Source organism: Oncorhynchus gorbuscha, linkage group LG18, assembly GCF_021184085.1.
Source record: "Oncorhynchus gorbuscha isolate QuinsamMale2020 ecotype Even-year linkage group LG18, OgorEven_v1.0, whole genome shotgun sequence".
Taxonomy (NCBI): Eukaryota; Metazoa; Chordata; class Actinopteri; order Salmoniformes; family Salmonidae; genus Oncorhynchus; species Oncorhynchus gorbuscha.
Genome location: NC_060190.1, coordinates 5,272,635 through 5,300,411, shown reverse-complemented (window position 1 = coordinate 5,300,411; position 27,777 = coordinate 5,272,635). Strand labels below are relative to the sequence as shown.

General features: G+C 43.3%; 1 protein-coding gene across 1 annotated transcript; it reads left to right on the top strand.

Moving 5' to 3' along the window:
- The first annotated feature begins 5,427 nt into the window (after positions 1–5,427).
- ift27 (intraflagellar transport 27 homolog (Chlamydomonas)) lies at positions 5,428–27,004 on the top strand. Its single transcript, XM_046311753.1, has 7 exons — positions 5,428–5,571; positions 6,126–6,205; positions 24,679–24,738; positions 24,895–24,954; positions 26,029–26,146; positions 26,291–26,400; positions 26,560–27,004. Exons 1-7 carry the CDS (start codon positions 5,538–5,540, stop codon positions 26,656–26,658), a joined length of 561 nt encoding a protein of 186 aa, XP_046167709.1. The 5' UTR covers positions 5,428–5,537; the 3' UTR covers positions 26,659–27,004.
- Positions 27,005–27,777: the final 773 nt, after the last annotated feature.

Below are 27,777 nucleotides of genomic sequence, written 5' to 3'. Positions count from 1 at the left end.
GCCGCCGCTGGCTGATCCCACCCTGGCTTACATTCAGGGTGGGATGTAAATGTAAAATGTTCTATGTCTAAAATAAATCACTGCACAAAAATAAATCACTGCATTTGACTCACACACCCTCAGTCACTTACTCACCTTGTCCACTGTGTGTGTGTGCCTCTCTGTGACATAAGCTAAACATCTAGCTGGCTAGCTCATCATGTCTCAGTCTAAACTGTACACTCAAAAATGCAGAAAGGAGTTGGAATCAAACCCTGAATTCAAAGGCTGGTTGAAGGCATTTATTGGAGATGATACATGGGCATCCTGTCTGGTGCACCAAATCTAAGGAAGTCTCTAGATTTTGCTCGCCTGAAGTAGAGTATATTGTGATAAACTGCAGGCCACACTACTTGCCTAGAGAGTTCTCAGCTATACTTTTTGTGGCTGTTGATTTACCACCACAGACAGATGCTGGCACTAAGACCGCACTCAGTCAGCTGTATAAGGAAATAAGCAAACAGGAAACCACTCACCCAGAGGCGGCGCTCCTACTGGCCAGAGACTTTAATGCAGGGAAACTTAAATCAGTTCGACCAAATCTCTATCAACATGTTAAATGTGCAACCAGAGGGAAAACAATTCTAGATCACCTGTACTCCACACACAGAGACGCTTACAAAGCCCTCCCTCGCCCTTCATTTGGTAAATCCGACCACAACTCTATCCTCCTGATTCCTGCTTACAAGCAAAAATTAAAGCATGAAGCACCAGTGACTCGGTCTATAAACAAATGGTCAGATTTAGCAGATGCTAAACTACAGGACTGCTTTGCTAGCACAGACTGGAACATGTTCCAGGATTCATCCAATGACATTGAGGAATACACCACATCAGTCACTGGCTTTATCAATAAGTGCATTAAGGATGTCGTCCCCACAGTGACTGTAGGTACATACCCCAAACAGAAGCCATGGATTACAGGCAACATTCGCACTGAGCTAAAGGGTAAAGCTGTCGCTTTCAAGGTGTGGGACTTTAACCCGAAAGCTTACAAGAAATCCCGCTATGCCCTGCGACGAACCATCAAACAGGCAAAGCGTCAATACAGGGCTAAGATTGAATCCTACTACACCGGCTCTGACGCTCGTCGGATGTGGCAGGGCTTGAAAACTATTACAGACGACAAAGGGAAGCACAGCCGGGAGCTGCCCAGTGACATGAGCCTACCAGACGAGCTACAGTGCCTTGCGAAAGTATTCAGCCCCCTTGAACTTTGCGACCTTTTGCCACATTTCAGGCTTCAAACATAAAGATATAAAACTTTATTTTTTTGTGAAGAATCAACAACAAGTGGGACACAATCATGAAGTGGAACGACATTTATTGGATATTTCAAACTTTTTTAACAAATCAAAAACTGAAAAATTGGGCGTGCAAAATTATTCTGCCCCCTTAAGTTAATACTTTGTAGCGCCACCTTTTGCTGCAATTACAGCTGTAAGTCGCTTGGGGTATGTCTCTATCAGTTTTGCACATCGAGAGACTGAAATTCCACAGATTCTTTATTACCAGATTACCAGGGTGTGTGCTCCGGGCATGTGCTGAGAAACTGGCAGGAGTCTTCACTGACATTTTCAACATGTCCCTGATTGAGTCTAATACCAACAGGCTTCAAGCAGACCACCATAGTCCCTGTGCCCAAGAACACAAAGGCAACCTGCCTAAATGACTCCAGACCTGTAGCACTCATGTCCGTAGCCATGAAGTGCTTTGAAAGGCTGGTAAGGGCACACATCAAACCTTTATCCCAGAAACCCTAGACCCACTCCAATTTGCATACCGCCCAAACAGATCCACAGATGATTCAATCTCTATTGCACTCCACACTGCCCTTTTCCACCTGGACAAAAGGAACACCTATGTGAGAATGCTTTTCATTGACTACAGCTCAGCGTTCAACACCATAGTACCCTCAAAGCTCATCACCAAGCTAAGGATCCGGGGACTAAACACCTCCCTCTGCAACTGGATCCTGGACTTCCTGACAGGCCGCCACCAGGAGGTGAGGGTAGGTAGCAACACATCTGCTACGCTGATCCTCAACACTGGAGCTCCACAGGGGTGCATGCTCAGTCCCCTCCTGTACTCCCTGTTCACCCACGACTGCATGGCCAGGCACGACTCCAACACCATCATTAAGTTTGCTGACGACACAACAGTGGTAGGCCTGATCACCAACAACGACGAGACAGCCTATAGGGAAGAGGTCAGAGACCTGGCCGGGTGGTGCCAGAATAACAACCTATCCCTCAATGTAACCAAGACTAAGGAGATGATTGTGGACTACAGGAAAAGGAGCACCGAGCACGCCCCATTCTCATTGACGGGGCTGTAGTGGAGCAGGTTGAGAGCTTCAAAATCTTTGGTGTTCACATCAACAACAAACTAGATTTGTCCTAACACACCAAGACAGTCACTTTAACGATACCTACATGTACATACTACCTCCATAAGCCTGACTAACAGGTGTCTGTATATCACCTTGTCACCTCTTTTTTCAAGTGTCTTTCTACTGTTGTTTTATTTCTTTACTTACCTACACACACACACACACACACACACACACACACACACACACACACACACACACACACACACACACACACACACACACACACACACACACACACACACACACACACACACACACACACCTTTTTTTACTTTTTTTCCCGCACCATTGGTTAGAGCCTGTAAGTAAGGTCTACACCTGTAGATTGATTTGATTTGTATTGTAAGGCTGATTTCTACCCCGACCTTAGTGATGTAAAAAAAAACACATGACAACTCAAAAACAAACTCAAAAGGCAAAGCCTTATGACAGTTCCACCCAAAACAATCTGCCATTTATGGTTAAAAAAAATGGACTCTGCAATAAAGCTGAGGCACCATGGCATTCGCTATCGCTGAACACTGTTCCATGCTGGCATGGGATCACATTGGAGAAGCATGTAGAGCTGCTTTCTCAGACTCCACTGTTACCAACTTCAACATGCACAGCACAAAGTGCACAGAAATTATTAATGTGTTCTAGCACCATACTTTCTGAACAATTTGGTCGATGTGGGTGACCAGATGTGGGTGACCAGATGTGGGTGACCAGATGTGGGTGACCAGATGTTGGTGACCAGATGTTGGTGACCAGATGTTGGTGACCAGATGTGGGTGACCATCGTTTCAGCCTCCTCGATGAGTCCACGGATGTACGTGTTTCTAAGTACCTGGGGGTTGTGATAAGGTACTTTAGTGACACCAAGCAGGCAATTGTATCAACATTTCTGGGGCTTGTTGAGTTGGAGGGAGGAGATGCCAAATCTATAGCCTGTGCTGTTGTGGCTTTCCTCAGTGTTATTTTAAAGAGAAACTCCTGGGGATAGGGACTGACAATGCCTCTGTTATGACAGGGATTAACAATGGGGTCCATACAGTGCTGAAGGAGGAGTATGGCCTCAAATATCTGGTTCTTATTCGCTGTGTATGCCACTCTCTGCAGCTTGCTGTAAGTCAGGCTTCCAATGACACCATCCCCCATAGTGTGGAGTACTTGGTACGAGAGACTTATAACTGGTTTTCAGTGTCTCCAAAGCACAGGGAGGCCTACAAGGCCATATATGAGACCATCTACTGTGGGGAGAAACCTTTACAGACAACCAAGGTGTGTGCCACGTTGTCTCTCCATTGAATCTGTGGTTTCACGCATTTTGGACCAGTGGGAGGAGATTAGACTGCATTTTGCAGTCACCAAGTCCAGTGAACACTGCTACATGGCTGAGGTTTTATACTCCATGTACAGTGATCCTCAAAACATATTGTATCTGACTTTTTTGAAGTCAGTGCTGGGTGAGGTACAGTAGTGCTGGGTGAGGTATAGTAGTGCTGGGTGAGGTACAGTAGTGCTGGGTGAGGTACAGTAGTGCTGGGTAAGGTACAGTAGTGCTGGGTGAGGTACAGTAGTGCTGGGTGTGGTACAGTAGTGCTGGGTGAGGTACAGTAGTGCTGGGTGAGAGCAAGTACTGTAGATCCTCTTAAGCTACTTGACAGCTTGGTTAGCCTGATCAAGTCTGTGACCAGCAGGTTGCTGAATCCACTGGCAAATGTTGATGTACTCAAAGGGCCAATAGATGGATACATCAGTCCCAAACCGTACCTTGGTTACCTTTATGAGTTCAAAGGCAGCTGAGCTCCACCTTGCGCCTGAGGATGAAAACAATGTCCGAAAGCGGTGTGTAGCCTTCACCGTCTCCCTCACTAAGGAGTTGTCCGGCAGTCTCACCCTCAACATTGAAGCATTGCAGTACATGTCAGTTTTTTAATGTGGAGGAAACCCTAAAGCACAATAAGAGCCCTGGAGAAATAGAAAACATAGCCAAGCTCCTTGGCTCCTCCCCTGCAGAGATGGACAAGATGGTCCAGCAATGGTGTGCCATCCATCTTAGTAAATGGAATGAGACAAAAAACACACTGGGCTTCTGGAGTGGGATTTGGAAGTTCAGGGATGCAGCTGATAGAACTTGCCATGGCTGCTCTGTCTGTGATGTCCTTGCCACAGTCGAATGCTGAAGTCGAGAGAGTATTCAGCCAGATGGGTGTGGTAAAAAGCAGACTTAGAAATCGGATGTCCTTGCAGACCCTTAACTCCATCCTGTACATTCGATATGGACTGAAGCTGTCTGGTGAGGCTTGACCAAAAAGATGATGACCCACTCTTTCTGTGAGCCAGTACAGCCTGTATGTGTGGAGGGGGTCTGGAAAAAACAACCATTAACCTGAATTAGGGCCAGACTAGTTACCATCATTTTCCCACATTGACAGTATTTTCTGTTGTCTCTTTTTGGTCTAATTAGATTGTTAATGTAAATTGTTTACAAAAAAATGAGGGAAAACTGTGTTGAGGGGGAAGACTTACATAGACTTTGGCAGTCTAATTTTCACTTCTAATAATCTTAGGACACAACAGGGATGGCATTTAGGAGATAGAATTTAGGCCTACCTACTATAGAAAATTATGATAGAAATGATGGCCTGTCAAGCATTGCATATTTTATAGATATGAATATACCTGTGTGTATTCAAATTATGTTGATTAGCTATTCTAAAAGATGGGATGCATGTTCCATTGAAAATATCACTGAGGCAGCACATAAAACAATTCTTAATACTTTACTGGCTCTAACAAGGGAATAAAATTCAGTAGGCTAATTGCTAGAATAATGGTCTACAGTCAATGAACGCTTCCATCTAGTGGCAATTAAGGGAACAGTCACGTTCGGCTCAAGTTGGCGTCAACTCTCTTACGTTAACACAGCTGGCCAATGACAGTGCAGATATCGATACGTGCTTGTTGGTTGGATCAGTGAGAGCGTTTCTGCTCAGGTTGCTAGGAAACGCGTCGTGTCCATGTTGCCGAGGCGGAAGGAAGATTCTGTAGCGTAAAATTAAAAACACAAAGCAGTTTTGAAGATTCTGCTAATATATTTATTTGTTTGTACGCTGCCATGGTGAAATTAAGAGCAAGGTGCCTTCTTGTAGGTAAGATTTAGAAATGTATTCGTTGCTAAGAAGTTGATTTGGGAATGACAACGTCTGTACTGTAAAGAAAGTAGCTGAGAGTTAGGCTAGCTTGCAAAACTTTGGATAGGACAGAGTAGCTAACTAGCTAAATTAGAAAAGACCCTAGATAGCTCACAGTTTTACAAGCATTTGCAAGTTACATAACTCTAGGATTACACGTTTGATTAGGGTAAACATGGAAGAGACGTATGTAAGTCTATCAATTCGATTTAAATTCAAGGGGCTTTATTGTCATGGGAAACATATTTACATTGCCAAAGCAAGTGAAATAGGGTTAGGGTTAACCCTAAACAAAAGTTAAATAAACAATAAAACATTTACAGTAAACATTACACTTGTGAAAAATCCAAAATTCCATGTCAAATGTCATATTATGTCTAAATGCAGTGTTGAAATAATGTGCAAATAGTTCAAGTACAAAAGGGAAAATAAATAAACATAAATATAGGTTGTATTTACAATGGTGTTTGTTCATCTCTCTGTCTCTCTTTGGCCACCCTTCCCCTCTTCAGGAGATCCAGCAGTGGGGAAAAGTGCTCTCTCTCAGATGTTCCGCAGTGATGGTGCACACTTCCAGAAGAACTACAGTATGGTGAGAAAATAACTTTGACACACACACACACTGGCCTCTCTCTAGCCTGGTCTCCCAGAACTGTTTGTTTGTGCTCTTGCCAACTCAGATTCTTCACTTAAAATGTATGCCAAACAAAAACCATTGATTTCAAAGTTTAACAAATCATACAACTCTATGCACAAGGACTACTTTTAACAATATGCACTGAACATTTTACCAAAACACATTTACTGGAAGAACTGTGTTGATATTCCAAAAACTGTTAAATATCTGCTCAGAATTATGATTCAATGATGTCTGCAGAAATGATGGGTTGTCAGCTATGACATGACTCATTGACCACACACACACTGCATAACAACAACACACTGGTGTCAGTGTGTGCGTAGTGACACACCGGTCTAAGTGAACAGAGACAAATCAAATCATGGTTGTCGTCTTGATGGATTTGTCCTAAATGGTGTGACATAAAACATGACTTTTCTGTCCTTGCGTTTATGGCAGTCTAAGTTGTTATATCATGTATTAACCATTAATAAGTTCAATTAGACATTGAACTTGAACCCTGTAAGAGTCCTGGATCAAGCTGTCAAACTGTTTTTGTGTATAGTGATCTCAGAAATGCACTGCAACTACATAACATTGTGTGTCTCCTTATGTTACCGGGTGAAAACAGTTTTCACGGGCTCAACAAATCCCACATAGAATGCTTCTAACTGAAATAATGATCATACCTTGATGCTTCAAACCTAAATTGAGGCTGTCATTAACATGGTTCTTCAATAATTATGTATAATACTTGTTGGATGCGCATTTGGTGTCGAGCTGTTTAATTACGCCGTGATCATTTCACACATCATCATCTGATCCAGGAAGGAATATTCCGAATCACAGCCAAATGATGAACAGCTGTTGTGATAGCCTATGCCATGCTGCAACAGCCCAGGTAACGAACAGCTGTTGTGATAGCCTATGCCATGCTGCAACAGCCCAGGTGACGAACAGCTGTTGTGATAGCCTATGCCATGCTACAACAGCCCAGGTGACGAACAGCTGTTGTGATAGCCTATGCCATGCTACAACAGCCCAGGTGACGAACAGCTGTTGTGATAGCCTATGCCATGCTACAACAGCCCAGGTGACGAACAGCTGTTGTGATAGCCTATGCCATGCTACAACAGCCCAGGTGACGAAGCCTATGCCATGCAGCCCAGGTGACCTTATCGTCAGAACAGCTGTGTGATAGCCTATGCCATGCTACAACAGCCCAGGTGACGAACAGCTGTTGTGATAGCCTATGCCATGCTACAACAGCCCAGGTGACGAACAGCTGTTGTGATAGCCTATGCCATGCTACAACAGCCCAGGTGACGAACAGCTGTTGTGATAGCCTATGCCATGCTACAACAGCCCAGGTGCTGAAAAAAGGTGTTCCTGAATGTCCAGAATGTTTTGGTGTCTCATTCCTTACTCCGGTGAAGACAGTTGTGTCTGGATTCACATTGGATCTATTATCCCTATAGCGAATCAATGTTGCTCGTCTGTTGTAGTTTTGTAGTCTGCTTGATTTACAGCAGGATCTCGTTAGATTTAACAGAGAAAAAGCATCAAGGTAATGAGTTTGTGCTTCCATGCCTCAAACTGGACCCTTACTGTGCCTAATTGTGTAGGATAGGCGATTGCGCAACACCCAACTCTATTCCTATGAATTACTCTGGATATAGTGACAACAAATTACATAGCCTAGTGGGCTCTTTCACAATATTTATTTTCATTTCACCTTTATTTAACCAGGTAGGCAAGTTGAGAACAAGTTCTCATTTACAATTTTGACCTGGCCAAGATAAAGCAAAGCAGTTCGACACATACAACAACACAGAGTTACACATGGAGTAAAACAAACATACAGTCAATAATATAGTAGACAAATAAGTCTATATACAACATACAGTCAATAATATAGTAGACAAATAAGTCTATATACAATGTGACCAAGTGAGGTGAGAAGGGAGGTAAAGGCAAAAAAGGCCATGGTGGCAAAGTAAATACAATATAGCAAGTAAAACACTGGAATGGTTGATTTGCAGTGGAAGAATGTGCAAAGTAGAGATAGAAATAATGGGATGCAAAGGAGCAAAATAAGTAAATAAATACAGTAGGGAAAGAGGTAGTTGTTTGGGCTAAATTATAGATGGGCTATGTACAGGTGCAGTAATTTGTGACCTGCTCCGACAGCTGGTACATAAAGCTACTGAGGGAGATAAGTGTTTCCAGTTTCAGAGATTTTTGTAGTTCGTTCCAGTCATTGGCAGCAGAGAACGGCGGCCAAAGGAAGAATTGGTTTTGGGGGTGACCAGAGAGATATACCTGCTGGAGCGCGTGCTACAAATGGGTGCTGCTATAGTGACCAGCGAACTGAGATAAGGGGGGACTTTACCTAGCAAGGTCTTGTAGATGACCTGGAGCCAGTGGGTTTGGCGACGAGTATGAAGTGAGAGCCAGCCAACGAGAGCGTACAGGTCGCAGTGGTGTGTAGTATATGGGGCTTTGGTGACAAAACAGATGGCACTGTGATAGACCGCATCCAATTTATTGAGTAGGGTATTGGAGGCTATTTTGTAAATGACATCACCAAAGTCGAGGATTGGTAGGATGGTCAGTTTTACAAGGGTATGTGTGGCAGCATGAGCTATGAGCTCGTAATGGAATAACATGACAAATACATTTCGGTTTCCATGTTACACCTGCAATTTTAAACAATACAAGGGGTTTGAAGTAGCCTAGTGGAACTTGGAGCTCAGAAATTAATAATATCTAATGCTGGCTTCAACTTGGCTTTCCAAACAAATCCTTCCATTACAAAAGGAACCTGGCTTTCTAAAAACAGAGATGGTGAGGTTAATGCTACCGCTATTGATGGCTTTATTATGTGTGCTTGCGTAGGCCACAGAGTCTACAGAAACATCACCATCCATGCAACCTATTTATTTAGTCAGGACACATTATTCTCACACATTTTGGAATATAATAATAACGACAAAATCAATGCATTGGCAAGGCCTAAAACATGTATTATTCTGAAAGTGGTAATGGCATACTTTTGACACTTTTTGCATGCTTTTTGGGGGGTTGGCTGTGTGTGTGTGTGGTGGGGGGGTTCTATATTAAGCCCTATATGTACATAAATCAAAATTATTGCATTTGAGTAATTTAGCAGACACTCTTATCCAGAGCGACTTACAGGAACGATTAGGTTTAAGTGCCTTGCTCAAGGGCACATCGACAGATATTTCATTTAGTCGGCTCGGGATTCAAACCAGCAACCTTATCCACTGGCAAAATGCTCTTATCCTATCGGCTACCTGCCGCACAATTGTATAACTTGAAAATTACAATGAAGTGCTTGAAAAAGTCCCTAAAACTAGTTGAATTTGACTTGTCAATGTCTGTATGAACCCTGCTTAAAGGATGAATAGTCCTAGGCCTATGTCGTGTCTTTGGCATCATTAAACTGAAGATTATTCTTTATCAAATAACTCTGTAATTATTATTACGCGATTAAACTGATTAATCATGTAACTGTAATTAACTAGGAAGTACTAGGGGCACCAAGGAAAATGTTCAGATTATAAAGTTAGAATTTTCCGAATATAACTTTCAGATATTTTCATATCTGATCATTAGTCTTCTGATCAATGAATTCTTCTTTACCTCACGTTAGTCTCATTCCAAACATTGTAAATTGTTGGTTATCTGCACGAACCCAGTCTTCACTATGAGTCATCCATACATCAATTGTGTTAAATCATTTATTTACTAACTAAGTCATTCACAGAAATGCATAAACAAACCGCAGATAGTTACAAGGAAATGATAACGGAGTTTCCCTAGAGGGATAAACGGGAATCGGGATCTCTGTTGAAAAGTTAGTTTCTGTTGGAGAGTCTGTCCGTCCTCTCTCTCTCTCTCTCTCTCTCTCTCTCTCTCTCTCTCTCTCCTGCTTTTTGGGGGTTGGCTGTGTGTGTGTGTGGGGGGTTCTATATTAAGCTCTCTCTCTCTCTCTCTCTCTCTGTCGCGGTTAGAATGGATAGTTCAGAGTGGCATTCATTCATGTCGTTATAGAATAGAGGTTTCGGCGGTTGTCAGTCTTTGCGTTCAATGATACCGAATTCCTAGCTGCAGACTAGTAATTAATATCAAAGACTTGTTCTTATTCTGTCGGTATCGATAGTCTAAGAGTTTAACCACGTGGGATGGTTAAAAGATTCAGCAGTCTGGTCTCAAACCTTGGCCCTCTCGTTATCGAGGTAAGCTGTTCTGCAACCTTTGTCCTCTCGTAATTGAGAGAATCATGGTCTGTTGAGAAATTCTCAAGGTGGGGTTTTTATTCGGGAAGAGCAGAAAGGGGCCTGTCCCAGGACGCCAGACCATAACTGTGCTCATGGGCGGTCCTCTGATTTAGTTAAACTCCAAAGGGAATTGGAGTTTCCTTCATTTAACAGTCCAAAATCCCATTAGACAATTTCGCAAACAGTATCATCCTCACTCATTCATCTTATACAACAATTAGATGTAAGCCTCATATCTGAGGTTATTGTATAAACAGCATTATGGTTTTGTGGCCGTATTGTCTCCCATGAGTTTCACAAAATTGTACCAAACGGACCAGTTCGTAGCTGGATTCTTCACCAATCTTTTATACCTTATCCAGAACATAAATGTTGTTCGGACCTCAAGTTCTGTGAGGTGGAAGAAATTCCTTTACTCTCAATGAAAACTCACTCTCTCGCTATACTGTGGCCATGAGGAGATAATCTCCTCCAGGAATTTATGATGTGAGGTCGCAGCAGCCTAAGTGTAGGAGACAGAGAGAGGGGATGGTGCTCGCTGTACCCAAAGAGGACAACGCCATGACACCTATGTTGTTGTATGTGGACGTATGGGACAATTTGCATATATTCCTCTCAGTAGACATGTGGAACTGCATAAAATGATTAACATTTTGAAATGTTGATCCCAAAGTCACACATTGCATTCCATTTTTTATGGAAATACTCATATACAGTTTAGTAGTGTGCAGATAGGTTCCGTGCAGATAGTCTGGGTAACCATTTAATGAACTGTTTTGGAGTCTGATGTCTATTTAGGGGTTAGAAGCTGTAGCCGATGCTCCGGTACCATTTGCCAGACAGTGTCAGATTGAACAGTCTATGGCATGGGTGGTTGAAGTCTGACCATTTTCCAGGCCTTTCTCTGACACTGCCTGATATAGAGGTCCTGGATGGCAGGGAGCTTGGCACCAGTGATGTACTGGTCTGTCCGCACCACCCTCTGTAGTGATTTGCGTTCGAGGTCGCTGCATTTGCCATACCAAGCGGTAATGCAGCCAGTCAAGATGCTCTCAATGGTGCAGCTGTATAACTTTTTGAGGATCTGAGGGCTCATGCCAAATCTTTTCTGCCTCCTGAGGGAGAAGATGCACTGTTGTGCCCTCTTCACGACTGTGTGGAACATGATAATTAATTAGTGATGTGGACACTAAGAAACTTGAAGCTCTCGACCCGCTCCACTACAGCTCCGTCAAAGTGGAGAGATCACTTTGGGGAACATTATTATGATACAACACACACGTACACACGCACGCACAGCATGTGAATGTTACCCAGACTCCAACTAACTGGGTTCAGTCTGTTGGACTAAAGGTTATAGGCAGACAGACAGACAGACAGGAGGCAGCATCCGGTCCGCAGCCATTCCATTCTCTTCACGTTCTCTTCCTCTCAAATGTCAGATGGCCTGTTAGGTTACCTACCGACCAATCTGATCCACAATTTATACCGGACAGTCTCTCTCTCCCTCTCTCTCTCACTCACTCACTCACTCACTCACTCACTCACTCACTCACTCACTCACTCACTCACTCACTCACTCACTCACACACACACACACACACACACACACACACACACACACACACACACACACACACACACACACACACACACACACACACACACACACACACACACACACGCACACGCACACGCACACGCAATTCACAACACACCCAACCAAGCTTTATGTATTCTGCACAGGCTCTCATTGACATTCCACTGAGAGAGAGCCTTCCCAATTCCCATGATGCATCACATCAGCTCATTACTCCGTCTCCGTATTAGCTGGTTGGAATATCGCTGAGGAAGAGTGTGTGGGTGTGCGTGCGCAGTTGGATGCAGTCTTTTGTGTGTGTGTGTGTGTGTGTGTGTGTGTGTGTGTGTGTGTGTGTGTGTGTGTGTGTGTGTGTGTGTGTGTGTGTGTGTGTGTGTGTGTGTGTGTGTGTGTGTGTGTGTGTGTGTGTGTGTGGCGGTGGGCTGCAGTCTTGCACACAAATCAAATTGTATTGGTAACATACACATATGTAGCAGATGTTATTGCGGGTATAGCGAAATGCTTATGTTCCAAACAGTGAAGTAATATCTGGCATTATAAAACAATACACACAATCTAAAGTAAAATAATGTAATTAATAAATAAATAAATATTAGGATGAGCAATGCCAGAGTCCGGAATATAAATATAGATGTATATGATGGGATGTATAGACATGGACAGTATCTCAATAGAATGTGTTGTATATATGTAGAATATGTAGGATAGAATATGTCGTATACACAGTCATGGCCAAAAGTTTTGAGAATGACGCAAACATTAATTTCCACAAAGTTTGCTGCTTCAGTGTCTTTAGATATTTTTGTCAGATGTTACTATGGAATACTGAAGTATACTTCCAAGCATTTCATAAGTGTCAAAGGCTTTTATTGACAATTACATGAAGTTGATGCAAAGACTCAATATTTGCAGTGTTGACCCTTCTTTTTCAAGAACTCTGCAATCCGCCCTGGCATGCTGTCAATTAACTTCTGGGCCACATCCTGACTGATGACAGCCCATTCTTGCATAATCAATGCCTGGAGTTTGTCAGAATTTGTGGGTTTTTGTTTGTCCACCAGCCTCTTGAGGAATGACCACAAGTTCTCAATGGGATTAAGGTCTGGGGAGTTTCCTGGCCATGGACCCAAAATATCTATGTTTTGTTCCCCAAGCAACTTAGTTATCACTTTTGCCTTATGGCAAGGTGCTCCATTATGCTGGAAAATGCATTGTTCATCACCAAACTGTTCCTGGATGGTTTGGAGAAGTTGCTCTCGGAGGATTCTTTATTCATGGCTGTGTTCTTAGGCAAAATTGTGAGTGAGTCCACTCCCTTGGCTGAGAAGCAACCCCACACATGAATGGTGTTAGGATGCTTTACTGTTGGCATGACACAGGACTGATCGTAGCGCTCACCTTGTCTTCTCCGGACAAGCTTTTTTCGGGATGCCCCAAACAATCGGAAAGGGGATTCATCAGAGAAAATGACTTTACCCCAGTCTTCAGCAGTCCAATCCCTGTACCTTTTGTAGAATATCAGTCTGTCTCTGATGTTTTTCCTGGAGAGAAGTGGCTTCTTTGCTGCCCTTCTTGATGCCAGGCCATCCTCCAAAAGTCTTTGCCTCACTGTACGTCCAGATGCACTCACACCTGCCTGCTGCCATTCCTGAGCAAGCTCTGTGCTGGTGGTGCCCTGATCCCGCAGCTGAATCAACTTCAAGAGACGGTCCTGACGCTTGCTGGACATTCTTGGGCGCCCGGAAGCCTTCTTCACAACAATTGAATTACTCTCCTTGAAATTCTTGATGATCCGATAAATGGTTGATTTAGGTGCAATCTTACTGTCAGCAATATCCTTGCCCGTGAAGCCCTTTTTGTGCAAAGCAATGATGATGGCATGTGTTTCCTTGCAGGTAACCATGGTTGACAGAGGAAGAACAATGATTCCAAGCACCACCCTCCTTTTGAAGCTTCCAGTCTGATATTTGAACTCAATCAGTATGACAGAGTGATCTCCAGCCTTGTCCTCGTCAACACTCACACCTGTGTTAACGAGAGAATCACTAACATGATGTCAGCTGATCCTTTTGTGGCAGGGCTGAAATATTTTTGGGAGGGATTCAGCTCATTTGCATGGCAAAGAGGGACTTTGCAATTAATTGCAATTCGTCTGATCACTCTTCATAACATTCTGGACTATATGCAAATTGCCATCATTCAAAATGAGGCAGCAGACTTTGAAAATGTATATTTGTGTCATTCTCAACATTTTTGGCCACGACTGTACAGTTGAAGTCGGAAGCGTACATACATGTTAGCCAAATACATTTAAACTCAGTTTTTCACAATTCTTGACATTTAATCTGAGTAAAAATTCCCTGTCTTAGGTCAGTTAGGATCAATACTTTATTTTAAAAATGTGAAATGTCAGAATAATAGTTGAGAGAATGCTTTTATTTCTTTCATCACATTCCCAGAGCGTCAGAAGTTTACATACATTGTAAACCCATTCCTCCTGACAGAGCTGGTGTAACTGAGTCAGGTTTGTAGGCCTCCTTGCTCACGCACACTTTGTCAGTTCTGCCCACAAATTTTCAATAGGATTTGAGGTCAGGGCTTTGTGATGGCCACTCAAATACCTTGACTTTGTTGTCCTTAAGCCATTTTGCCACAACTTTGGAGGTATGTTTGGGGTCGTTGTCCATTTGGAAGACCCATTTGCGACCAAACTTTAACTTCCTGACTGATGTCTTGAGATGTTGCTTCAATATATATATCCACATCATTTTCCAACCTCATGATGCCATCTATTTTGGGAAGTGCACCAGACCCTCCTGCAGCAAAGCACCCCCACAACATGATGCTGCCACCCCATGCTTCACGGTTGGGATGGTGTTCTTCAGCTTACAAACGTCCCCCTTTTTCCTCCAAACATAACGATGGTCATTATGGCCAAACAGTTCTATTTTTGTTTCATCAGACCAGAGGACATTTCTCCAAAAAGTACGATCTTTGTCCCCATGTGCAGTTGCAAACCAAAGTCTGGGTTTTTTTCTGCCGGTTTTGGAGCAGTGGCTTCTTCCTTGCTGAGCGACCATTCAGGTAATGTCGATATAGGACTCGTTTTACTGTGGATATAGATACTTTTGTGCCTGTTTCCTCCAGCATCTTCACAAGGCCCTTTGCTGGTGTTCTGGGATTGATTTACACTTTTCACACCAAAGTACGTTCGTCTCTAGGAGACAGAACGCGTCTCCTTCCTGAGTGGTATGACGGCTGCGTGGTCCCATGGTGTTTATACTTGCTTACTATTGTTTGTACAGATGAACGTGGTACCTTCAGGCATTTGGAAATTGCTCCCAAGGATGAACCAGACTTGTGGAGGTCTACAATGTTTTTTTTCTGAGGTCTTGGCTGATTTCTTTTGATTTCCCCATGATGTTAAGCAAAGAGGCACTGAGTTTGAAGGTAGGCCTTGAAATACATCCACAGATACACCTCCACCTCATGACATCCTTTTCAGAAATTTTCCAAGCTGTTTAAATACACAGTGAACTTAATGTATGTAATCTTCTGACCCACTGGAATTTTGATACAGTGAATTATCAGTGAAATAATCTGTCTGTAAACAACTTTTGGAAAAATTACTTGTGTCATGCACAAAGTAGATGTTCTAACCGACTTGCCAAAACTATAGTTTGTTAACAAGAAATTTGTGGAATGGTTGAGAAACGAGTTTTAATGACTCCAACCAAAGTGTATGTAAACTTCTGACTTCAGCTGGATGTACAGGTACATGTCGGTTGTTTTGCTCTATCATTTCTTGATATGTTTTTGATACTTCAAGTATTCAAATATCAAAATGATCCTTGTTATGACCTTAAAGCCCATATAGCAAAGTCAATATAGCTTAGTAGTACTGTTTGATTGTAGTACTGTTTTTCCTGTTTGATTGTAGTACTGTTTGATTTTAGTACTGTTTTGCCTGTTTGATTGTAGTACAGTTTTGCCTGTTTGATTGTAGTACTGTTTGATTGTAGTACTGTTTTGTCTGTTTGATTGTAGTACAGTTTTGTCTGTTTGATTGTAGTACAGTTTTGCCTGTTTGATTGTAGAACTGTTTTGCCTGTTTGATTGTAGTATTTTTTGATTGTAGTACTGTTTTGCCTGTTTCATTGTAGTACTGTTTTGCCTGTTTCATTGTAGTACTGTTTTGCCTGTTTCATTGTAGTACTGTTTGATTGTAGTACAGTTTTTCCTGTTTAATTGTAGTACTGTTTGATTGTAGTACTGTTTTGCCTGTTTGATTGTAGTACAGTTTTGCCTGTTTGATTGTAGTACTGTTTTGCCTGTTTGATTGTAGTACTGTTTGATTGTAGTACAGTTTTGCCTGTTTGATTGTAGTACTGTTTTGCCTGTTTGATTGTAGTACTGTTTGATTGTTGTACAGTTTTGCCTGTTTGATTGTAGTACTGTTTTGTCTGTTTGATTGTAGCACTGTTTGATTGTAGTACTGTTTTGCCTGTTTGATTGTAGTACTGTTTGATTGTAGTACAGTTTTGCCTGTTTAATTGTAGTACTCTTTTTCCTGTTTGATTGTAATACTGTTTTGCCTGTTTGATTGTAGTACAGTTTTGCCTGTTTGATTGTAGTACTGTTTGATTGTAGTACAGTTTTGCCTGTTTGATTGTAGTACTGTTTTGTCTGTTTGATTGTAGTACTGTTTGATTGTAGTACAGTTTTGCCTGTTTGATTGTAGTACTGTTTGATTGTAGTACAGTTTTGCCTGTTTGATTGTAGTACTGTTTTGCCTGTTTGATTGTAGTACTGTTTGATTGTAGTACAGTTTTGCCTGTTTGATTGTAGTACTGTTTTGCCTGTTTGATTGTAGTACTGTTTGATTGTAGTACAGTTTTGCCTGTTTGCTTGTAGTACTGTTTTGTCTGTTTGATTGTAGTACTGTTTTGCCTGTTTGATTGTAGTACTGTTTTGCCTGTTTGATTGTAGTACTGTTTCAAATCAAATCAAATTTTATTTGTCACATACACATGGTTAGCAGATGTTAATGCGAGTGTAGCGAAATGCTTGTGCTTCTAGTTCCGACAATGCAGTAATAACCAACAAGTAATCTAACTAACAATTCCAAAACTACTGTCTTATACACAGTGTAAGGGGATAAAGAATATGTACATAAAGATATATGAATGAGTGATGGTACAGAGCAGCATAGGCAAGATACAGTAGATGGTATCGAGTACAGTATATACATATGAGATGAGTATGTAAACAAAGTGGCATAGTTAAAGTGGCTAATGATACATGTATTACATAAGGATGCAGTAGATTATATAGAGTACAGTATATACATATGCATATGAGATGAATAATGTAGGGTATGTAAACATTATATTAGGTAGCATTGTTTAAAATGGCTAGTGATATATTTGACATCATTTCCCATCATTTCCCATTATTAAAGTGGCTGGAGTTGAGTCAGTGTCAGTGTGTTGGCAGCAGCCACTCAATGTTAGTGGTGGCTGTTTAACAGTCTGATGGCCTTGAGATAGAAGCTGTTTTTCAGTCTCTCGGTCCCAGCTTTGATGCACCTGTACTGATCTCGACTTCTGGTTGATAGCGGGGTGAACAGGCAGTGGCTCGGGTGGTTGTTGTCCTTGATTATCATTATGGCCTTCCTGTAACATCGGGTGGTGTAGGTGTCCTGGAGGGCAGGTAGTTTGCCCCCGGTGATGCGTTGTGCAGACCTCACTACCCTCTGGAGAGCCTTACGGTTGTGGGCGGAGCAGTTGCCGTACCAGGCAGTGATACAGCCCGCCAGGATGCTCTCGATTGTGCATCTGTAGAAGTTTGTGAGTGCTTTTGGTGACAAGCCAAATTTCTTCAGCCTCCTGAGGTTGAAGAGGCGCTGCTGCGCCTTCTTCACGATGCTGTCTGTGCGAGTGGACCAATTCAGTTTGTCTGTGATGTGTATGCCGAGGAACTTAAAACTTACTACCCTCTCCACTACTGTTCCATCGATGTGGATAGGGGGGTGTTCCCTCTGCTGTTTCCTGAAGTCCACAATCATCTCCTTAGTTTTGTTGTCATTGCGTGTGAGGTTATTTTCCTGACACCACACTCCGAGGGCCCTCACCTCCTCCCTGTAGGCCGTCTCGTCGTTGTTGGTAATCAAGCCTACCACTGTTGTGTCGTCCGCAAACTTGATGATTGAGTTGGAGGCATGCGTGGCCACGCAGTCGTGGGTGAACAGGGAGTACAGGAGAGGGCTCAGAACGCACCCTTGTGGGGCCCCAGTGTTGAGGATCAGCGGGGTGGAGATGTTGTTGCCTACCCTCACCACCTGGGGGCGGCCCGTCAGGAAGTCCAGTACCCAGTTGCACAGGGCGGGGTCGAGACCCAGGGTCTCGAGCTTGATGACGAGCTTGGAGGGTACTATGGTGTTGAATGCCGAGCTGTAGTCGATGAACAGCATTCTCACATAGGTATTCCTCTTGTCCATATGGGTTAGGGCAGTGTGGTTGAGATCGCATCGTCTGTGGACCTATTTGGGCGGTAAGCAAATTGGAATGGGTCTAGGGTGTCAGGTAGGGTGGATGGTCCTTGACTAGTCTCTCAAAGCACTTCATGATGACGGAAGTGAGTGCTACGGGGCGGTAGTCGTTAAGCTCAGTTACCTTAGCTTTCTTGGGAACAGGAACAACAATGGTGGCCCTCTTGAAGCATGTGGGAACAGCAGACTGGTATAGGGATTGATTGAATATGTCCGTAAACACACCGGTCAGCTGGTCTGCGCATGCTCTGAGGGCGCGGCTGGGGATGCCGCCTGGGCCTGCAGCCTTGCGAGGGTTAACACGTTTAAATGTTTTACTCACCTCGGCTGCAGTGAAGGAGAGTCCGCATATTTTCGTTGCAGGCCTGTAGTACAGTTTTGCCTGTTTGATTGTAGTACTGTTTTGCCTGTTTGATTGTAGTACTGCTTGATTGTAGTACTGTTTGATTGTAGTACTGTTTGATTGTAGTACTGTTTGATTGTAGTACTGTTTGATTGTAGTACTGTGTGATTGTGGTACTGTTTTGCCTGTTTGATTGTAGTACTGCTTGATTGTAGTACTGTTTGATTGTAGTACTGTGTGATTGTAGTACTGTGTGATTGTGGTACTGTTTTGCCTTTTTGATTGTAGTACTGCTTGATTGTAGTACCGTTTGATTGTGGTACTGTTTGATTGTAGTACTGTGTGATTGTAGTACTGTGTGATTGTGGTACTGTTTGATTGTAGTACTGTTTGATTGTAGTACTGTTTGGTTGTAGTACTGTGTGATCGTAGTACTATTTTGCCTGTTTGATTGTAGGACTATTTGATTCTAGTATTGTTTGATTCTAGTACTGTTTGATTGTAGTACTGTGTGATTGTAGTACTGTTTTGCCTGTTTGATTGTAGTACTGTGTGATTGTAGTACTGTGTGATTGTAGTACTGTGTGATTGTAGTACTGTTTTTCCTGTTTCATTGCCTTACAGAGGACATAGCTGGACTGTTTGTACTCGTCCATGTCCCAGTCACCTTGCCGTGGTTAAATGCGGTGTTTCGCGCTTTCAGTTTTGTGCGAATGCTGCCATCTATCCATGGTTTTTGGTTTGGATAGGTTTTAATTGTCACAGTGGGAACCATATCACTTATGCACTTCCTGATTAACTCAAATCAAATCAAAGTTTATTTGTCACGTGCGCCGAATACAACGGCCAGGAATGCAATAGACCTTACAGTGAAATGCTTACTTACAGGCTCTAACCAATAGTGCAAAAAAGGTGTTAAGTAAAGAAATAAAACAACAGTAAAAAGACAGGATATACACAGTAGCAAGGCTATAAAGGTAGCGAGGCTACATACAGACACCGGTTAGTCAGGCTGATTGAGGTAGTATGTACATGTAGATATGGTTAAAGTGACTATGCATATATGATGAACAGAGAGTAGTAGTAGTGTAAAATAGGGGTTGGCGGGCCACAATGCAGATAGCCCGGTTAGCCAATGTGCGGGAGCACTGGTTGGTTGGCCCAATTGGGTTAGTATGTACATGAATGTATAGTTAAAGTGACAATGCAAATATTGTAGCAGCAGCGTAAAAAGAGGGTTTGGGGGGGCACACAATGCAAATAGTCCGGGTAGCCATTTGATTACCTGTTCAGGATTCTTATGGCTTGGGGGTAAAAACTATTGAGAAGCCTTTTTGTCCTAGACTTGGCACTCCGGTACCGCTTGCCATGCGGTAGTAGAGAGAACAGTCTATGACTGGGGTGGCTGGGGTCTTTGACAATTTTTAGGGCCTTCCTCTGACACTTTCTTTCCTCTGACACCGCCTGGTGTAGAGGTCCTGGGTGGCAGGCAGCTTAGCCCCAGTGATGTACCTGCTACAATAAATGTGGCCTCAGGATATGCGGTTTCCAATTTGCACAAAGTCCAGTGTAGTTCCTTGAGAGGCGTCATGGTGTCGGTTTTAGGGGGAATATACACGGCTGTGATGATGATCTAAGATAATTTTCAAGGAAGGTAATGTGGTCGGCATTTGATTGTGAGGTCTTCCAGGTCGAGGGAACAAAAGGACTTGAGTTCCTATATGTTACCACAATCGCACCATGAGTAGTTCATCAAGAAACATACACCTCCGCCTTTCTTTTTCCCCGGACAGTTCTTTGTTCCTGTCCATGCGATGTACTGACAACCCAGCTGGCTGTATGGATGGGGACAGTATATCTGGAGAGCTATGATTCTGTGAAACAGACTGCGTTACAGTTCCTGATGTCTCTCTAGAAGGAGATCCTCGCCCTGAGCTCGTCTACTTTATTGTCCATGGACTGAACATTAGCGAGTAATATACACGCAAGGTGTGGATGATATGCATACCTCCTGAGTGGGACCAAAATTCCACTCCGCACACCTCTTCTCCGTTGGTGTTGCCTTGTAGCAGCTGCTGGGATGATTGGATTTGCCTTGGGGGGGTGCGAACAAAGGATCCCAATCAGGAAAGTCGTATTTTTGGTGGAAATGCTGGTGAGTGACCGTCAATGTTTATTTTTTTTTTTTTTTCACCTTTATTTAACCAGGTAGGCAAGTTGAGAACAAGTTCTCATTTACAATTGCGACCTGGCCAAGATAAAGCAAAGCAGTTCGACAGATACAACGACACAGAGTTACACATGGAGTAAAACAAACATACAGTCAATAATACAGTATAAACAAGTCTATATACATTGTGAGCAAATGAGGTGAGAAGGGAGGTAAAGGCAAAAAAGGCCATGGTGGCAAAGTAAATACAATATAGCAAGTAAAACACTGGAATGGTAGTTTTGCAATGGAAGACTGTGCAAAGTAGAAATAAAAAATAATGGGGTGCAAAGGAGCAAAATAAATAAATAGATGAAATACAGTTGGGAAAGAGGTAGTTGTTTGGGCTAAATTATAGGTGGGCTATGTACAGGTGCAGTAATCTGTAAGATGCTCTGACAGTTGGTGCTTAAAGCTAGTGAGGGAGATAAGTGTTTCCAGTTTCAGAGATTGTTGTAGTTCGTTCCAGTCATTGGCAGCAGAGAACTGGAAGGAGAGGCAGCCAATCCAATATCCAAAAGTTATTTTCGGCTGTAGATAATAATGCAGGAAAACTTCTCGGCAAATAATGCAAGAAATAACACTAAAATATGTATAAATACTACAAAGTTGCTTACGAGCCAGGAAAAGGGCATCCATGTCTATCGGCGCCATTTTGTCCATTTGTGTGTGTGTGTGTGTGTGTGTGTGTGTGTGTGTGTGTGTGTGTGTGTGTGTGTGTGTGTGTGTGTGTGTGTGTGTGTGTGTGTGTGTGTGTGTGTGTGTGTGTGTGTGTGTGTGTGTGTGTGTGTGTGTGTGTGTGTGTGTGTGTGTGTGTGTGTGTGTGTTATGTGTGTAAGTTAGTCATGCTCCGTGGCTTGGGCTCAGATGAGTAGAGCAGTGAGCCTGTTTCAGTCTTCCCTAGTGTTTGGCAGTGGTGGAAAAAGTACCAAATTGTCATACTTCTGTAAAAGTATAGATTCCTTAATAGAAAGTTACTCAAGTAAAAGTGAAAGTCACCCAATAAAATACTACTTGATTAACAGTCTAAAAATATTTGGTTTTAAATATACTTAAGTATCATAAGTAAATGTAATTGTCCAAATTGGCACCCTATTCCCTATCTAACCCATAATGCTTTGGACAAAAATAGTGCACTATATAGGGAATAGGGTGCCATTTGGAAAGGAACTTCAGTGATTATAATATATATATATATAATATAGATCAATATATGCCATTTAGTAGACACTTTTATCCAAAGCGACTTACAGTCATGCGTGCATATATTTTACGTATGAGTGGTCTCGGGAATCGAACCCACTTACCCTGCTGTTGCAAGTGCCATGCTGGTACCAACTGAGCTACAAAGGACCAAATGAAAACACTACCTTCCTTTTTCCCCCAAGGTTATCACAGATATAGAACTGGATAGGTGTCGTGTGTCAAAGTACACACACACACCAGGGCTGCACTATATGGGGAAAAATATCATTATAATTTTTTTACTAAGTATTACGATTAGGATTTGACGTGCAATACAGTGCCTCGCAAAAGTATTCATCCCCTTGGCGTTTTTCCTATTTTGTTGCATTACAACCTGTAATTTGGATGGATTTTTATTTTGATTTCATGTAATGGACATACACAAATTAGTGCAAATTGGTGATGTGAAATTTAAAAGAATACTTGTTTAAAAATATAAATGTATATTTTTTTTTAATGGAAAAGTGGTGCTTGCATATGTATTCACCCCCTTTGCTATGAAGCCCCTAAATAAGATCAGGTGCAACCGATTGCCTTCATAAGTCACATAATTAGTTAAATAAAGTCCCCCTTTGTGCAATCTTAGTGTCACATGATCTCAGTATATGTTCTGAAAGGCCCCAGAGTCTGCAAGACCACCAAGCAAGCGGCACCATGAAGAGCAAGAAGCTCTCCAAACAGGTCGGGGACAGAGTTGTGGAGAAGTACAGATCAGGGTTGGGTTATATGAAAATATCAGAAACTTTGAACATCCCACGGAGCACCATTAAATCCATGATTAAAAAATGGAAATAATATGGGACCACAACAAACCTGACAAGAGGGCCGCCCACCAAAACTCACGGACCAGGCAAGGAGGGCATTAATCAGAGAGGCAACAAAGAGACCAAAGATAACCCTGAAGGAGCTGTAAAAGCTCCACAGCGGAGATTGGAGTATCTGTCCATAGGACCACTTTAAGCTGTACACCCCACAGAGTTGGACTTTACGGAAGAGTGGCCAGAAAAAAGCCATTGCTTAAAGAAAAAAATAAGCAAACACATTTGGTGTTCACAAAAAGGCATGTGGGAGATTCCCCAAACATATGAAAGAAGGTACTCTGGTCAGATGAGACTAAAATTTTGCTTTTTGGCAATTAAGGAAAACGCAAACCCAACACCTCATCACCCCGAGAAGACCATCCCCACTGTTAAGCATGGTGGTGGCAGTATCATGCTGTGAGGATGTTTTTCATCGGCAGGGAAACTGGTCAGAATTGAAGGAATGATGGATGGTGCTAAATACAGAGACATTCTTGAGGGAAACCTGTTTCAGTCTTCCAGAGGTTTGAGACTGGGACCCAGCAGGACAATGACCCTAAGCATACTGATAAAGCAACACGAGTGGTTTAAGGGGAAACATTTAAATGTCTTGGAATGGCCTAGTCAAAGCCCAGACCTCAATCCAATTGAGAATCTGTGGTATGACTTAAAGATTGCTATACACCAGTGGAACTCATCCAACTTAAAGGAGCTGGAGCAGTTTTGCCTTGAAGAATGGGCATAAATCCCAGTGGCTCGATGTGCCAAGCTTATAGAGACATTCCCCAACAGTCTTGCAGATGTAATTGCTGGTTGGGTGGGGAGGGGGGGGGGGGGTGAACACTTTCGCAATCCACTGTATAAATCAAATCACTTGGGTGGAATGTTGGGATCCTAGAAATAGAATGATTTATATAAAGAAGAAAAGTGGAAAGCAGCATCGTTCTTGTTTGGAACAACTTGTCTGTTGACTGGATTTGACCCAACAGAACAGAATGTCTAGTGAATCTAACAGCGAGGGGGAGGAGCGGTGCTGCTTGAGTGACAAGGCTTGTTGTGTGTCGGAGGCAAGCGGAGAAAAAACACATCAACTATAAGAATTAGGGCGGTGTGCAGCCTTAAAACACACCCACCCTTCCTCCTCCTCCTGTGTCAAAGTACGTTTACGTTGTTGTGTGGTTATTTTACGATGGTTGGGTTTACGTTGTTGTGTGGTTATTTTACGATGGTTGGGTTTACGTTGTTGTGTGGTTATTTTACGATGGTTGGGTTTACGTTGTTGTGTGGTTATTTTACGATGGTTGCGTTGTGGTTGCGTGATGATGGTTGGATTTCGGTTGTGTTGTGCCTGTTGTGTGATGGTTGGGCTTAGGTTGTTGTGTGGTTGTTTTCTAGACGGCTGGAGTGGAACTGGTTGTGAAGTCAGTGAACATCCCAGAGACCAGCGACAGTGTGGTGAGTACACGCTCCCCAGACTGACTCCCACACTCCCTCTATATTGGCTAGAAGCTAGGCTGTTTACAAAAGCCACCAATCTGGAGTTGTTTCATACTGAAAATAACTTTGTGATGATTGACAGTATTTCTCTGTCTCTTTCTCTCTCCCTCTCAGGAACTGTACATCTTTGACTCTGCCGGGAGGGAAACCTTTGTTGAAGCATGTGAGAAGTTGGTGAGGCCCACTACTTATCTACTCTTCAAAGTTACAAAGGATTCACGACTTCCCTCTTCCCTCTCTCATCCCTCTCTCTTCACATCTCTTCCCTCTCTCGTCCCTCTCTCTTCACATCTCTCTTCCCTCTCTCATCCCTCTCTCTTCACATCTCTCTTCCCTCTCTCATCCCTCTCTCTTCACATCTCTCTTCCCTCTCTCATCCCTCTCTCTTCACATCTCTTCCCTCTCTCATCCCTCTCTCTTCACATCGCTCTTCCCTCTCTCATCCCTCTCTCTTCACATCTCTCTTCCCTCTCTCGTCCCTCTCTCTTCACATCTCTCTTCCCTCTCTCGTCCCTCTCTCTTCACATCTCTCTTCCCTCTCTCATCCCTCTCTCTTCACATCGCTCTTCCCTCTCTCATCCCTCTCTCTTCACATCTCTCTTCCCTCTCTCTTCCCTCTCATCCCTCTCTCTTCACATCACTCATCCCTCTCTCATCCCATCTCTCTTCCCTCTCTCATCCCTCTCTCTTCACATCTCTCTTCCCTCTCTCATCCCTCTCTCTTCACATCTCTCTTCCCTCTCTCATCCCTCTCTCTTCACATCACTCATCCCTCTCTCATCCCTCTCTCTTCACATCTCTCTTCCCTCTCTCATCCCTCTCTCTTCACATCTCTCTTCCCTCTCTCATCCCTCTCTCTTCACATCTCTCTTCCCTCTCTCATCCCTCTCTCTTCACATCTCTCTTCCCTCTCTCTCCCTCTCTCTCTCTCTTCCCTCTCTCATCCTCTCCCTCTCTCTTCACATCTCTCTTCCCTCTCCCTCTCTCATCATCTCTCTTCCCTCTCTCTTCCCTCTCTCTTCACATCTCTCTTCCCTCTCTCATCCCTCTCTTCACATCTCTCTTCCCTCTCTCATACCTCTCTCTTCCTCTCTCTTTTGCTGAATGTTAAATGAATGCAATATTCAATGTTTCCACCCCCCTCTTTCACCCTCCATCACCGCCTCTTGATCTCTCTCTCTTTCACTCCCCCTTCTTTCGCCCTCTCTCACCCCCTCTCTCCCCATCCCTCCCTCTATCCCTCTACAGTGGGGCCAGCCGTCTGTGTTGTGTCTGGTGTTTGACGTGAGCAGTGAGCTGTCATTCAGTAACTGTGGTCGCTGGCTGGAGAGGGTCAGGGCCCACTGCCAGGGTCTGCACATCCCAGGTACCACACACACCTCAGCTCTGACCCCCTGTATCTGGAGGTACTTGATCTTAGTGCTCTTTGTGTGTGTGTTTGTGTGTGTTTGTGTGTGTGTTTGTGTGTGTGTGTGTGTGTGCGTGTTGTTGTTGTTGTTGTGACGTTCAGGTGTGTTGGTGGGTAACAAGTCGGACCTGTCCTCGCGGAAGGAGGTGGAGACCTCGGTGGCCCAGGAGTGGGCCCAAAGCCAGGGGCTGCAGTACCACGAGACGTCCGCTGTGAGTGCACCCACACCTGGACACAACAGACAAGCTCATAGGCTTCTGGAGCCAAAGTGCCAACACCAAGTCCAAAAACAGTATACCCTCTAACAAAGCGATGATTCAAATGTTTCTCATTCTGTGTGTATGTGTGTGTGCATGGCATCTGTATTGCAGAAGGAGATGGAGAACTGTGAAGCTCCCTTTCTGAGTCTAGCCCAGCTGTTCCACGCTCTCTACCAAGATAGACTACAGACCATACAGAATCTGGCCTAACATTCTAGAACCTGGCCTAACATTCTAGAATCTGGCCTGACAATCTTGAATCTGAACATTCTAGAACCGGGCCTAACATTGTAGAACCTGCAGAATAGCATCTGGCCTAACACATATAAATATCTATAACATTGTATATATTCTGTTTCTATGGCCTCTAGAAAGGATATATGGATTATATTTCTATGGATTCTAGAACCTGGCCCAATGTTCTAGAACTTGGCCCAACATTCCCTAAGTGAAACTGTTATCTACAATAATTAATGTTCTGTATATTCTTCACGTTGTCTGAGTTATGCAGGAGAACATGATAACTTGTATTAAAGTTTGTGATTTCTGTACAGTATTCTGATTGTTAGAGTTTTGCATATGGGGGACCTTTCTTCCATCCCTCTCTCCCTCCATCACCCACTCTCTCTCCTTTACTCTCTCCTCTCCATCCCTCTCTCTCTCCCTCCATCACCCACTCTCTCTCCTTTACTCTCTCCTCTCCATCCCTCTCTCTCTCCCTCCATCACCCACTCTCTCTCTCGTTTACTCTCTCCTCTCCATCCCTCTCTCTCTCCCTCCATCACCCACTCTCTCTGTCTCTCTCCACCCCCTGCCCCTCCTCTCTCCATCTGTCTCTCTTTCTGCATTTGCAGCTGGAGACCTTCACATCATTTCCATTATTTCCAAACCCGTTTGTTGTTTATTCGTTAACAACCCTGTAATTACTGTTTTAATGACCCTCCTCTCATTGTAACGGGGTCAGACCCACTGCCTATTACAGCTTCTCATGTCTAACACACACACACACACACACACACACACACACACACACACACACACACACACACACACACACACACACACACACACACACACACACACACACACACACACACACACACACACACACACACACACTATGCTACGAGGCCTCTATTGAACTAGGCTGACAGTCCGCCTCAAAGCCTCTCATTCATGGTGATTGAATCTCATATTATAACCCGCATTAAAATAGACTGCTGCCTTGCAATTCTGTTCCCATGACTACTGAGAGTATAATGACATGTTGAGGGTTATTAGTTATGCCACTGTTATGGTAACTGTTGTTTTAATCCAGTATGTGGGTTT